Source organism: Arvicanthis niloticus, chromosome 6, assembly GCF_011762505.2.
Source record: "Arvicanthis niloticus isolate mArvNil1 chromosome 6, mArvNil1.pat.X, whole genome shotgun sequence".
Lineage (NCBI taxonomy): Eukaryota > Metazoa > Chordata > Mammalia > Rodentia > Muridae > Arvicanthis > Arvicanthis niloticus.
Genome location: NC_047663.1, coordinates 100,620,118 through 100,634,765, shown reverse-complemented (window position 1 = coordinate 100,634,765; position 14,648 = coordinate 100,620,118). Strand labels below are relative to the sequence as shown.

Below are 14,648 nucleotides of genomic sequence, written 5' to 3'. Positions count from 1 at the left end.
CTTTAACCATTTTCAGGTATTTGACTGGAATGGTCGACAAAAGGACACTTGAGAAATATGAACGAGAAGCTAAAGAAAAAAATAGAGAAACTTGGTATAGTAAATTTTTATGATACTTTTAAGGAAACAGTACCCTTGATGTTTTTGTAATCTGTTCAAATACATATTTCCAGCCAAGCCCAGTGCTGTATGCCTGTAGACCAGGAGTTTGAGGCCAACCTGGGTAACAATAGTGAGACCCTATTGCAATAAAATGATTTTAAACAAATTTTTCTGTTTAAAATACTATATAATAAAGGTGAAATTCACATCATATATAGAGACCTGATCCTGATGACTTATACAAAGTAAGTTTGAGAGTCATCTAAACATCAAGTAGCAAGAAAATTGTTTAATAAATTATGTTATTCATGTAATTGAACAATTACATATTGTGTAACCATAAAAGATTATATTTATATTGCTAGGTAATGAAGGCCATGCCTTTCATTCCAGCACTTGGGAGGCAGAAGCAGGCAGATCTTTGTGAATTCCAGGACAGCCAACACTATACAGAGAGATCCTGTCTTGAAAAACCAAAGGGGGGAGGGAGATTATATTTATCAAATTTATAATAAGCAGGAATGAAACTTAACGTTGCAGTGGCATTTGAAGAGAAAAGAAATATAATTGTACTTGGGATTTGTGATCATAATGCATAATGTAAATACATACTGGAAGGAAAAAAGGAGAATTGATGGTTATTACCTTTCAATAGCAAAGAAAAAAGTGTGTGTCTGTAAGCTCTGTAACCTTATTCTGATGTTGAACTTTACAGACCTGGAAGTACGGGTACCTAGTAGAGTAATGCCTGGCTGAGAGAGAAGCTCGGGTTCAGTGTCCAGCACTCGAGGGGAGAGAAGGTTGCAGCCCTTACTTCACAGGGACACATATGGTTTTGTTTTGTTTTGTTTTCAGGAAGAACCACATTTCTCTATTTGATTATTGTTATTGAGACAAAAGTCTATTTAGTTCTAGTTGGCCTGGACCTCACTATATAGAGCAGGCTCACTTGAAATCAGAGATATACCTGTCTCTGCTAACCGAGTGCTGGGATTGAAGAGATGTGCCACCACAACTGGCAAATGGGACAAGTCTTAATTAATATTAGACTAAAAAGATTACAAGCTATTATGAGTGTTTTGAAACAATTTATATAGAATTATATTATTTATTTATTTATTTATTTATTTATTTATTTATTTTTAAAGACAGGGTTTCTTTCTGTAGCCCTGGCTGTCCTGGAAATCACTCTGTAGAACAGGCTGGCCTCGAACTCAGAAATCCACCTGCCTCTGCCTCCCAAGTGCTGGGATTCAAGGCGTGTGCCACCACTGCCCGGCAGAATTATATAATTCTTACACAGTGAAATACTATTGATAGTTTTTGATCAGTAACCACTGTTCCAGCATGATGTGAATGGTGGTCTTGTGGGGAAAGAATATGCTTTTTTGAGATGAGTTCTCATTATATAGCCTAGATTGACCTCAAATTTATTCCTTCACAGTCTATAAGTGGTTATGGTATTGGGATACATGTAAGAACCACTCTGCCTGGCTTTAGTACCCTTGTTTTTACAAGGACTGTATTCTGTCATATAGTTAGAAAAGTGAAGAAAGAACGATTATCTCACTCTGTGATGTTGGAGTTTGGAATTAGTTGTATTAATTATATTTCTCTTGCTGTGATTAAATGCTGTGACCAGAAGCAACCTATTAAAGGAACAATTATCTGGGATATGAATCCATTGCGTGAGAGGCTTGACAGCAGGCAGCCTCTGTAGCCAGAAGAGCAAGCTGAGAGCAAACCAGAAGCAGTGTCAAGCTTTAAGTTCTCCAGGCCGGTCTTCAGTGACATTTCACTTCTGACATGGACACACACTCGAAGCCTCCCTAAATAAACAGCACTACTGTGGAACAAATATTCCATGCCCGAGACTGAAGGAGACAGCTCATTCAAAGCACAATGTTAGAACTGGGTCTCATCTTTGTTTTTCCTTTTTTCTGTCACTTTTCTTATAGATTTTGATGTGTAGCTTAGGATGGTTTCAAACATTAAATATCCTCTTGCCTCAGTCTCCCTGATTTATGGAATTAATTATGCCCAACACTTTTACCTTTATGAATAATGTTTGCTTATAGACTAGTTGACTATGGGAATGCTCTGTTCGACTCATTGAATTCTCTCGTTTTTATTTTACTAGTAATATGACACATGATAGTGGACATGAAACTGGTTGTCTCATTTAATTACATGTTTAATGGTAGAAGAATATTTTTAAAGATAATCATATGTTCTTTTAAAAAATCCTTCCAGGTACTTGTCTTGGGCCTTAGACACAAATCAGGAAGAACGAGACAAGGGTAAAACAGTAGAGGTGGGTCGTGCCTATTTTGAAACGGAAAAGAAGCATTTTACAATTCTAGATGCTCCTGGCCATAAGAGTTTTGTCCCAAATATGATTGGTGGTGCCTCTCAAGCTGACCTGGCTGTGCTGGTAAGAAAGACATTTCTGTTCTGTGCATATTTATTAATAGCCCGGGGTGTATCTTTTTATGTAAGTTTTCTGGTTTTTGTTTGTTTGTTTTGTTTTGTTTTGTTTTGTTTTGTTTTTCGAGACAGGGTTTCTCTGTGTAGTCCTGGCTGTCCTGGAACTCACTCTGTAGACCAGGCTGGCCTTGAACTCAGAAATCTGCCTGCCTCTGCCTCCCAAGTGCTGGGATTAAAGGCATGCGCCACCACTGCCCAGCTTATGTAAGTTTTCTATCACTGATTTGTGAAACAGAGTCTCACCGTGTACTCAGGCTGGGTTAGAGGTCTGCTTGCCTCTAATTGAAGGCACGCTCTACAGCCCTAACTTTAATATTCTAGTATGACATATACATTAGTCACAGTATTTCATTTCTGTCACTCTTACCTGCCCAAGAACTGTTTATAATTTACTTAATAAAAATACATTAAACATTTTCTTGTTGCTGTTATCCATGTGCCCAAATTTAGCGTTTCCTTGACTGCTAACTCCAATCTTCGGTTTTTCCTTTCCCTCCTTGGGGGCACATGCTCTCCTCGAACTCATCATCCTGTTGTTTCAGACTCCCAAATGCTAGGATTTCAAGTATGCATCAGCATACACTCAGAAGTTTCTTTGTTTTATTTTGTTTGTAGTATTGGAGATGCAATCCAGATGGCTTAGTAGTTAATAGCACATGCTGCTCTTGCAGAGGACCTGAGTTTGATTCTCAGCATCCACACTGAGTGGTTCCCAGGCAGAGGACCTGAGTTTGATTCTCAGCATCCACACTGAGTGGTTCACAGGCAGAGGACCTGAGTTTGATTCTCAGCATCCACACTGAGTGGTTCACAGGCAGAGGACCTGAGTTTGATTCTCAGCATCCACACTGAGTGGTTCACAGGCAGAGGACCTGAGTTTGATTCTCAGCATCCACACTGAGTGGTTCACAGGCAGAGGACCTGAGTTTGATTCTCAGCATCCACACTGAGTGGTTCACAGGCAGAGGACCTGAGTTTGATTCTCAGCATCCACACTGAGTGGTTCACAGGCAGAGGACCTGAGTTTGATTCTCAGCATCCACACTGAGTGGTTCCCAGTTGCCTATATCTGATGCTTCTGGCCTTAGCAGGAGACTACACTCACACATACTAGAGATTGGACTCTGGGTTCCTTGGCAAGTTTCTTATAGAACTTAAAGTGTAGATGGTTTGCTGTTAGATTTGCTGGGAGTGGACATGACTTGAATGTCTAAGAAGACATTACTTGGTTTCTTGAAATAGGTAATCTCAGCCAGGAAAGGAGAGTTTGAAACGGGATTTGAAAAAGGAGGACAGACAAGAGAACATGCAATGTTGGCAAAGACAGCAGGTGTCAAACACTTGATTGTGCTTATTAATAAGATGGACGATCCAACGGTAAACTGGAGCAATGAGAGGTAAGCGTGGACACGTCAGTGAAGTCAAGACTGGTTTTGTTATTGTTTGCATTGTTTCTTCCAGTTTTTCTAAGCTTTAATTTGTTTACTGATGAAATTAGAATTTGTCTAGTTGGCATAATTGATTTATTTCTAAATATTCATAGATATGAAGAATGTAAAGAGAAACTAGTACCATTTTTGAAAAAAGTTGGCTTCAATCCCAAAAAGGACATTCATTTTATGCCCTGCTCAGGACTGACGGGAGCAAATCTCAAAGAGCAATCAGATTTTTGTCCTTGGTACATGTGAGTAACCTTTCTGACTTTTTTTTTTTTTTTTTTAAGGGAGGATGGACATATTTTAATAGTAATGGAAAAGAGATTTTTGACTGTAGTCTTGGTTTTAAAAGAGCTATGATCTTTGTCTTCTAAAAAACTTTGGTCCATTGATTGGTTGGTGTATGCTTACGTGTGCAATGGGAAGGTGCTTGCCCATGTTTGTGTTTGTACACCCTAGAGGTTGATACCAGGGTTTTTGTTTTGTTTTAAAGCAGCAAATATTTTTTAAAGATATATTTATTTATTTTATGTATCTGAGTACACTGTAGCTTCAGACACACCAGAAGAGGGCATCAGATCCCATTACAGATGGTTGTGAGCCATCATGTGGTTGCTGGGAATTGAACTCAGGACTTCTGCAAAAGCAGCCAGTGCTCTTAACTACTGAGCCATCTCTCCAGCCCTGACACCAGGAATTTTGAGACAGTTTTGCACTGAGCCTAAAATTAACTTATTAGGCTCGAATGACTAGCTAGTAAGCCCTGTATCAGTCTGTCCTCCCCAGTGCTGGAATTAGAGGTGAATGCTACCACCTGGCTTTTACATGGGTGTTGGGGTCCAAACAATATCCTTATGTTTGCATAGCCGGCACTTAACTCTGAGCTACCTCCCCAGCACTGTAGTCTTTTTTGAGTAATTGGAGTTCTTTATGGGCCTTTGGCTTATATCTGTAGGTTACTTGCCTTATAAACATGAGGCCCCTGAGGTTCAGTTTCCCAGATCCACTTACTCAAACGCATAAAACCCCAAAAAGGTTTCTTATGTATAAATCCCTTACTAGATAAATGATGAGTACTTAGCAAGTATTTTTCCATTCTATATTAAATTCCTTCATAGCTTCTCTTTCTGTCACTCGTGCTTGTTTATGTTGAGGAGAATCTAGAGCCTTGCCCATACTGAGTGTGATCGTGTCACTTGAGCTATTCTCCCTTAACTCTCCTATTTCTCACTGTGCATATGAGTACAGATATGCATGGGCTACAGGGCCTAGGTGAAGGTCAGAGAGCTCGGCACAGGTTGGTTCTCTCTCCCCTTCCTGCTAACCTCCCTTCTGCTTCCCTGTACTCTCGCTGGCCTATGAGCATCCGTGCGATTCTCCACTCTCTGCCTCCTATTTTCTCTTAGCAGTCCTGGAATTACAAACATGTGTCAGCAAATCCATGTCTTGTTTTTAAAATATATCCAGTTAGATGGCTCAGCATATTATGGTGTCTGCTGCCAAGCCTGCTGACCTCATGGTAGAAAAAACAAACTGCGTGCGCGCACACACACATGCGCGCGCACACACACACACACAGAGAGAGAGAGAGAGAGAGAGAGAGAGAGAGAGAGAGAGAGAGAGAGAGAGAGAGAGAGAGAAAGGGGTGAGGGAATGAATGATCCAAGACCACAAAGATGTAGCCCTATGGAAGAGGATAAATGTTAAGATTTTAGGTTTTCAGGGCTGGAGAGGGAGCTCAACAGTTAAGAGCACTTGTTGCTCTTACATATGACCTGAAAATTGGTTCCTCGCAGCCACATGGCAGCTCACAGCCATCTGTAACTTGAGTTCCACGGGATCTGATGCTCTCTTACCTCTTCAGATTGTAGGCATGCACACGGTGTACATACATATGTACAGACAAAAACGTAAATACACATAAGATAGACTATAAAACACATCTAAACCTAACAAAAACCCTTTCCCTTTTATATTTCGTTGTCAGTTCATTTTTTTGTGTAAGGTTTATGGTCTTTACCTAGCTAAGTTCATATTGTTTGTTTGTATGAGTACCCAATTATTCTGGTACAATTTCTCTGTAATTATCACCCTTATTAGAAACCCAAATGGCCATAAATGTTGAGGTTTGTTTTTTTTTTTTTTTTTCTCTCAGCTCTCTTCTGTTCAACTGTTGTTTTTTTGTTTTGTTTTGTTTTGTTTTGTTTTGTTTTGTTTTGTTTTGTTTTTTCGAGACAGGGTTTCTCTGTGTAGCCCTGGCTGTCCTGGAACTCACTCTGTAGTCCAGGCTGGCCTCGAACTCAGAAATCCGCCTGCCTCTGCCTCCCAAGTGCTGGGATTAAAGGCGTGCACCACCACCGCCCGGCTCTAGGGAGCTTTTAAAAAGTAAGATATTTTGTTTTATTTTAGTTTTCTTACGTGTAAGTTTCATGAAATGGAAATGTATTAAATGAAAAAATGTACATGGGAAAATGGTCGTTTTTTGTTTAAATTATAATAGTGTAACTTCTTAGATTTTTAGAAAATATTGTGTTTACTTTCTTTAATATTGTTCTTTTCTCAGTGGCTTACCATTTATTCCATATCTGGATAATTTGCCAAACTTCAATAGATCAGTTGATGGACCAATCAGGCTGCCAATTGTGGATAAATACAAGGTACCTCAAATACTAAAGGGGGAGATGAAATCATTGTTTTGTTATAAGTTATAGAAAAAATTATCGGTAATAATATTTATTACCTTTTGGAATACTTGTTTTTGAAAGGCCATGATTTTCAGCTTACCTTGGATATTTTCAGGGAGTCATTTTTTAGCTGCAATAATAGAATGAAAGGCTGTTCTGAAAGGTTTTTCACATTAAAGGTGATAGCTATTGATAGGTAGCCCTGCAAGAAGAGTGCATTAGTTATACTAGTTATAATAGTTATAGTACCAGTACGGGGGGGGGGGGGTCTTTTTGTCAGAGTGCAGTGCATTGGGTGCGGTTCTGCATACATTTAGTTTCAGCACTTTGGAGGCAGAGACAGGTGAACTACTGTGGTTTAACTCTACTGTGGTTTAACTACTATAGGTTTTAACTCTAGGCCAGCCTGATCTACATAGCAAATTCTAGGCTAGCCAGCCAGGGCCACACAGAGAGACCTTGTCTCTACAAAAACAATTCCACACATCTCAAACACCTACAAAAAAATGTGGCTTCCTTGGTTTCAATTGAATTTTCAGTTGTTTCTTTGGTACTTGGTTTTGCAGTACAGAGACTTGAGTGATCGGCAGGCACATCAGGCAAGCTGTCTGCACTGAGCTGTATCCCAAGTCCTTACCTCAGTCTTACATGTGACAGAAACAATTCACGTCATGTTAAGTTTACAAATAAGTAGTTTTTCTAAATTTGTACAAATAATTCCGATCTTTCAACGTAAAGTTCGAAGTTCTGTGTTGTTTTCTGCAGGAAGCTCTCTTTTGAACTGTAGGCATTGTTATTTAAAGTAAGTGTACTCCAGCTTAAGATACAAAGAATTACGGAGTATTTGTTACCTGTTCTGTGTTTAAGAATAATCATAAGCATTCTAACACTTACTAAGCTAAATATTTTTCCTTGATAGATGATTCCCATAGAATTTCACTTTGGGTTATTCCCCTGCTATAATCAACAATAAAAGTCTTGAAAGTTTTTACTTTTTTTTTTTTTTTTTTTTTTTGTTTATCCTAAATTTGAATAGGATATGGGGACTGTGGTCTTGGGAAAGCTGGAATCTGGATCTATTTGTAAAGGCCAGCAGCTTGTGATGATGCCAAATAAGGTAAGCATTTAGTGTGTGTTGTCTTACTTAGTCTCTTGAAAATGTTCACAGAGCCCAAATTGTTCAAAAACTTAGGAATTTCCACTAAAACAAACAGGTAGTAATATTTTGCTACTAAAATATTGTTATTATTTAAAATGTTATTACACTTGATCTTAGCCAAAAGGCCGAGAAGTGATTATTTAAAATATTATTATTTAAAATAAGTAATAATTATTTTATTAATCTTAGGTGAAATTAAAGAACAAATAGAGGCTGGGCAGTAGAGGTACACCTTTACTCTCAGCATTCAGGAGGCGGAGGCAGGGGGATCTCTTGAGTTTGAGGACAGCTTGATCTTTAGAGTTTCAAGACAATCAGAAACCATCTTTAAAAAAAATTTAACAACAACAACAAAACCCAGAGGTGTTTTTTTGTTTTTTGGGGGGTTTTTTGTTGTTGTTTTCTTTTTTAAATCAGTGACAAAGGGTTAACTGACCCTGTTAGAAGGTACAACATGGGGCTGGAGAGATGGCTCAGTGGTTAAGAGCACTGACTGCTCTTCCAGAGGTCCTGAGTTCAATTCCTAGCAACCACATGGTGGCTCAACCATCTGTAATAGGATCTGATATCCTCTTCTGGTGTGTCTGAAGACAGCCACAGTGTACTCACATACATATGATAATCATTTTTTTAAGAATGTACAATGTGAAGGTTTGAAACTATCAACCTATCCCATTCTTAGCAGGAACAAATAAAATAAGGGATTGGCAATAGTTAAGTAACTGCTTTGGCTAACAACATATATTAAGTGAGCCATGGAAGAAAACTCAGGCTCTATCCTGGTGTGCCTGTGTGTCTCTGTGTCTGTGGTCTGTGTCATTCAGATGCCACAAAATAGTACATCCATGACTGTACTTTCAGGGATTTTTAAGATTTATTTATTTTATACATATGAGTATACTGTAGCTGTCTTTACATTTGCAACAGGAAGAGAGTCCAGTTTTGAATTGCTTAGTAGTTCAATTGCTTAGCAGTGTTAACCTGACCCATTCATTTATGAACTTACCACTACCAGCTTTATGCTTAAAGATAGTAAATTTTAGGGGCTCAAGAGTTGTTTTGGTGATTGAGTGCTTGCTGCTGCTGTTGCAGAGTCCCAGAACTTAGTCCCTGCACTTTGGGTGGCTGACAGATCTCCTTGTCTCTGCTTCCGTAATGTTTCTTGGCTTTCTGGGCACCTGGACTTACTTGGTATACATATCAATATAAATAAAACTTTGGGGGGTGGGGTTTTGAGACAGGGTTTCTCTGTGTAGCCTTGGCTGTCCTGGAACTCACTCTGTAGACCAGGCTGGCCTCAAACTCAGAAATCTGCCTGCCTCTGCCTGCCTCTGCCTGCCTCTGCCTGCCTCCCAAGTGCTGGGATTAAAGGCATGCGCCACCACTGCCCGCTAAATAAAACTTTTTTAAAAATGTATTTTACAATTAAACATTTCAAAGCTGGGTATGGTAGTGCAAATCTGTAATCTCAGCACTTGGAAGATATAGGGAGGCAATTCTGGAGTTCAAGGTCATAATAGGTTATATAAGGCTTTGAGGTACCTTAGTTATCTTTAAAATATATATATATATCCTAAAAATTAAGTCAGAGGTGGTAGCACATGCCTTTAATCCCAGTACTCAGAAGGCAGAGGTCAGCCTGGGCTACAGAGTGAGTTCTAGGGCTAAACAAACCCTATTTTCAAACCAAAAAAAAATTAAGGGCTGGCAGAATGGCTCAGTAGATAAAAGACTTGACCTTGACACCTAGAACCCACATAAAGGAAAAAGAAAACACTTCACAGAGTTGTCCTCTGACCTCTTGTCCACAGGTGCCATGCACTCCGACACCTACCCACACCCAAACAAGATGCACAATTAAAAACAAACATCTTGTTAGTGAGTTTAAAGCTAGATTTGATGACGTTTACTTTGAGGTATTATAGAATTATACCAAGAAACAAATTGATGTTTTTAGTGCTTTGTAGGTAAATACCTTTTGTTAATACATGTGATGCTGTGGTCCCATTTTCTGTATCACTCCTCCATCCCTCCCATGCAGGGCCATGGCCTGCTGGTGAAACAAAAGAGGAAGGGATGTCAGTAACAATATTGAGCTGACCATAGCAGCACGTGACTGTCTGGTTCTTATTTTGTGTATGTGAATATGTTGCCTACATCTGTGCATCATGTACACCTGGTGGCCACAGCAGCCATGGAGCCCTGGCTTTCCTAGAAGTGGAATTCTAAGTAGTTGTGAGTTACCAGTTGGATGCTGGGAATTGATAATGGGTCCTCTGGAAGAGCAGCAAATGCTCTTAACACTGTCATCTTTCCAGCCTACACAATGCATTTTTAAACTTCAGTTGTTAAAATAACTTTCAGAAACACATGCTTAATTGAGGATTGACCTGCTGTGAGGAAATATTTTTTTTTTCTGAAACTTAGATTTAAAAAAGAGTTAAAAATCCAGTTATTAAATTTGATGTTTGTCTTAGTTTCCTGTGGCTGATAAAATACCCTGCGAAAAGCAACTCAAGGAAGGGGCTGGAGATGTGGCTCTGCCCTTAAGAGGACTTGCTTCACCAGCAGCTCAGGATGGCCTCCTAATTCCAGCTCCAGGCGATCCTATGCCCTCTTCTGGATGTCCTCCGTAGACACTGCATTCTACACACAGAGATGAGCATACACCTATACATAAATAAAGTGATTTTCTAAAACCAAAGCAATGAGGCTGGAGATGGCTTAGCGGTGAAGGAGTACTTGTTGCTCTTGCTGACGACTGGGTTCAGTTCCCAACAGCAACACAGTGGTTCCAGGGCATCTGATGTTATCACTTCTGACCTTTGAGGGCATCAGGCACACATGTGGGGTGCATAAATACATTCAGGTAAAACACAAATGCATAAAATAAATAATTTTGGGGAGCTGAGCGAAGAAACTCAAAGGATCAAGGCTTTATTATTTCAGCTCTTAGTTAAAGGGTACAGTCCTTCATGGCAGGAAAGGCAAGGCCATGGAAGTTTGAAGCCACTGATCACAATTCATTTGCAATCAAGAAGAAAAGAAGGATGAATACTAGTGTCCAGCTCACTTCTCCATGTTGTAGTGTAGGTCCCCAGCTCAGAGAATGACCACAGTAAAGATGGTTCTTCCCACATCAGTTAACTTAAGGTAATTCTGTTAAAGCATGTCCAGGGGCTGATCCCTCACAGGTATACCTGGACATTTTCCTCTTAGTGATTCCAGATCTTGTCAAGTAAACAGTACTTATAGTATTTTAATTTTGAATATGAAGTTTGTTCTGCATTTGATTTAGAAGTTGTTAGAATGAGATATAACAAGTTGTGGCGTTTGCAGCCATGCGGCAGGTGGCAGAGTGCTTGTCTGAGGAACTCAAGCCACTGACATTGATCCCTTTCTTTTCCTCAAAAGTTATTTTTGGGTAAAATATTTTATTTTTATTTTGACTTGTGAAAAATGTGCATGTGTCAGAATGCCTCCAACTTTGGTTTCTTTTTAAGCACAATGTGGAAGTTCTTGGAATACTTTCTGATGATGTAGAAACGGAGTCTGTAGCTCCAGGTGAAAACCTCAAAATCAGACTGAAAGGAATTGAAGAGGAAGAGATTCTTCCAGGATTCATCCTTTGCGATCTTAATAATCTTTGTCATTCTGGACGCACATTTGATGCCCAGGTAAGAAAGTTACTGCACTCATCCTCATGGTTGGTAGAGCTTCATTTCAGGGCCTTTGTCCTGAGTGTTTGTGACATGCCACATGACCAGTATCTGAGGATCTCATCTGTACGTTACAACGATAGTATCTCACAGTTTCAAGATGCTGTAAGAATTTGCCAGGTAGTTATTTTTTGTAAATTTCATTTTATTTTTGGTTTGTGGCAGACTGATATATCATCAATAAACGTTTAGCTTAAAATTTCCTTGATTTGACTACAGCATAGTCAGATCATCCAGAGCCAGTGTGTTTTTAGACTTTGGGTCACACTTCTATTTAACCTGACCTTCTTGGAGAAGTAAGAACAAATGAGTGGCACCATTAGCAGAACTTTTTGTGTACTGTTAAACTGGAGCTAGAGAGATGGCTCAGTGGTTAAGAGTTCTTGCTCTCTCACAGAGGTTCTAAGTACCTACAGGTTAGAACTGCCTATAATTCCAATACCATGAGATCCAGCACCCTTTTCTAACTTTCTCATGCACCAAGTGGTGCACAGACAAAACATGCAGGCAAGACTCATACACATAAACTCAAATCTTAATCCTTCCCCACAAAAAGTTTTTTGAATGCCAAAGACATTGTCGCGCTTACTGACTGTGCCCTGAGTATTGAGAAATGGGCAGGCTGTGGGCAGATCCCATTTGGGAATGTGCGCCTTTCTTCATGGGTGATACACATGAAGGAAAGAGTCTGCCCGTCGAAGTAACATCAGCCAGGCTCTTGCCCGTTTGTACGCAGGACAGTGGTTATGGTAGAGCTGAGGTCGGACAACTTGAATTATCCTATAAACAAACTAACAAGGTGTAGTACAGGAAAGGGGGTGATTGCTGTTACTTCTTGGGACATTATGCCTTTCGCACATTGAAGATAAAGGTTCGAGGATTTTGTTTTGTTTTTCACTTGACAGATAGTGATCATAGAGCACAAGTCCATCATCTGCCCAGGGTATAATGCGGTGCTGCACATCCATACCTGTATTGAGGAAGTCGAAATAACAGTGAGTGTGGTTATTTATTCAGATTTTAAGAATGTTGTGTCCTGATAACTTCTGACTAGCAGTATTGATACAGTTATGTTTTTCTACTCTGGGAGGAGGGTTTGTGGTGGTACATGTGTAAAGGTTAGAGGACAACTTTTTGGAGTCCTTTGTCTTCTTCCACTTTTGGGGACCAAACTCAGGTCAAGAGATTTATGTGGCGAGTGCTTTTACCTGAAAAGCTAGCATGCTGTCTGTCTTTTGTTTTTGTTATTTTGAGACAGGGTCCCACTATATAGCTTAGGCTGCCTTGGAACTCATTCTTCTCCTGTTTTGGCTTCTCAAGTATTAGTGTTACAGGTATTCCCATGCCCAGGTTACATTTATTTATATTTTTAGTGTTACTTACATTTAACATTTTAATTTTTTTTTCTTACCCTCTTTTCTTGGCTAGGCCTTAATCTGCTTGGTAGACAAAAAATCAGGAGAAAAAAGTAAGACTCGACCCCGTTTTGTAAAACAAGATCAAGTATGCATTGCTCGTTTAAGAACAGCTGGAACCATCTGCCTGGAGACCTTTAAGGACTTCCCTCAGATGGGACGTTTTACCTTAAGAGATGAGGGTAAGAGTTTTTCAGTGTCTCTGATGTCAGGCTTTAGTGATCAACATTATCTAAGTACTGTTCTTACTGTAGTAGATTCCAAGGAAACCCAGATTTATGTTCTGTTCTTGAATAAACAACAGCCATACACTACCAGTAATGTTCTATGTAGAAAAGTTTTAATATTTTGTAATAGTTCAGTTGGAAAAAATTAAATTTACTAAGACATTTCTATAATGAAGACTTTTATAGTAAATATGAATACAAGGGTTATGCAGCTTGATTTTTTTTTTAAATATGTACTTCACATTCTGGAGGGCATACCATTTCTATATACCTTTGATTGATGCAGAATAGCTGTAATTTCCTTCTAATGGTCCAAAAATTCCTTGATACGAAAGTGAAGAACATTTCTTTGTTATCTAATGCTTCTAAAATTTTGTTTTTTAAAATGGTCTCAAGTAGTCCAAGCTGTCCTCAAACTTACTGTGTGGTCTCTGATGATCTGATGACCCTGAACTTCTGATCCTCCTGCCTCTGCTTTGCAAGTGCTGGGGGTCATACATGCCCGCAGCACTGTACAGGCCACTCTGTATCCCCAGTACCATGTGTTGTTTTGAGGCAGGGTGTCATAGGGGAGCCTATGCTAGCCTCCAACTCATTGTAGTCCTGCTGCCTTGGCTCTGAGTGCTGGGATTACAAGTGTGAAACCCCATGTCTGGCAACTAGAAAACTACATAAAGGTCCTGTAGTTAAGCAGAAAATACAGATAACCAGTTAACATGGTACTTTCTAGTATTGAACTGTGGGTAGAAAATACAGTATAAAACTCTGTTACTTTTTTCCAAAAAGCTTGGCTTCACTGTAAACGCTTTATCTTCTAAACTTGTTGATAGTGACATTTTTAGACTTAATATTTTAGCAGGTTTTTGCTTGTTTTGTTTGTTTTTTGAGGCATCCTTTCTATGTAAGGCCCAGCTAGCCTTGAACTCAAGATTCCAAGTGCTAAAATTGTAGGTATTTGCCATGTGCCTAGTTCTAAATAATTTTGCCCTGTGTCTAGAGAGCCTGGCAAAATCTTAACAGGAAGAAAAGAAAGTAAGGATTCAGGAAGTGTTTAGGCTTTTCCTGAGTCCTAGATCATGAATCATGGATGTGGGTTTGTACTGTTATCCCTTTAGTCCACAGACATGCTTCTGGAGAATGCTGTCACTGAGCCACATGCTCTGTCTTTATAATCACTTAGGGATAGGTGTCCTTTTTAGTTGCTGTATAGATATATGTGACCCTTTCTGTTTTCTTTAAGTTTAGCCATGTTTATTAATTTTATTATCAAGTGGTATTCTGTTGTGGTAGGCTACTTCCCAGTAATACTCGTTTAAAATGACCTAAACAAATGCCATGGTTTGGGTAAACAAAGGTATTAAATCAGGAATTTGCACAATGACAAAATTTTCTTTTGGTTAATAATCTTAATACATTACA

The 14,648-nt window shown here is 39.2% G+C and overlaps 1 protein-coding gene and 1 pseudogene across 3 annotated transcripts in view; one reads left to right on the top strand and one right to left on the bottom strand.

Moving 5' to 3' along the window:
• Positions 1–14,648, top strand: part of Gspt1 (G1 to S phase transition 1) — a 32,653-nt gene that overhangs the window by 13,565 nt on the left and 4,440 nt on the right. For all 3 annotated transcript variants that reach the window (XM_034504689.2, XM_034504690.2, XM_034504691.2), the window contains exons 6-14: positions 17–94; positions 2,356–2,536; positions 3,832–3,986; positions 4,133–4,273; positions 6,589–6,682; positions 7,746–7,826; positions 11,372–11,545; positions 12,493–12,582; positions 13,016–13,184. In XM_034504689.2, coding sequence (XP_034360580.1) covers positions 17–94; positions 2,356–2,536; positions 3,832–3,986; positions 4,133–4,273; positions 6,589–6,682; positions 7,746–7,826; positions 11,372–11,545; positions 12,493–12,582; positions 13,016–13,184 — 1,163 coding nt within the window. The remainder of the gene's footprint in view (positions 1–16; positions 95–2,355; positions 2,537–3,831; positions 3,987–4,132; positions 4,274–6,588; positions 6,683–7,745; positions 7,827–11,371; positions 11,546–12,492; positions 12,583–13,015; positions 13,185–14,648) is intronic.
• Positions 7,900–8,005, bottom strand: LOC117712241 (U2 spliceosomal RNA; annotated as a pseudogene).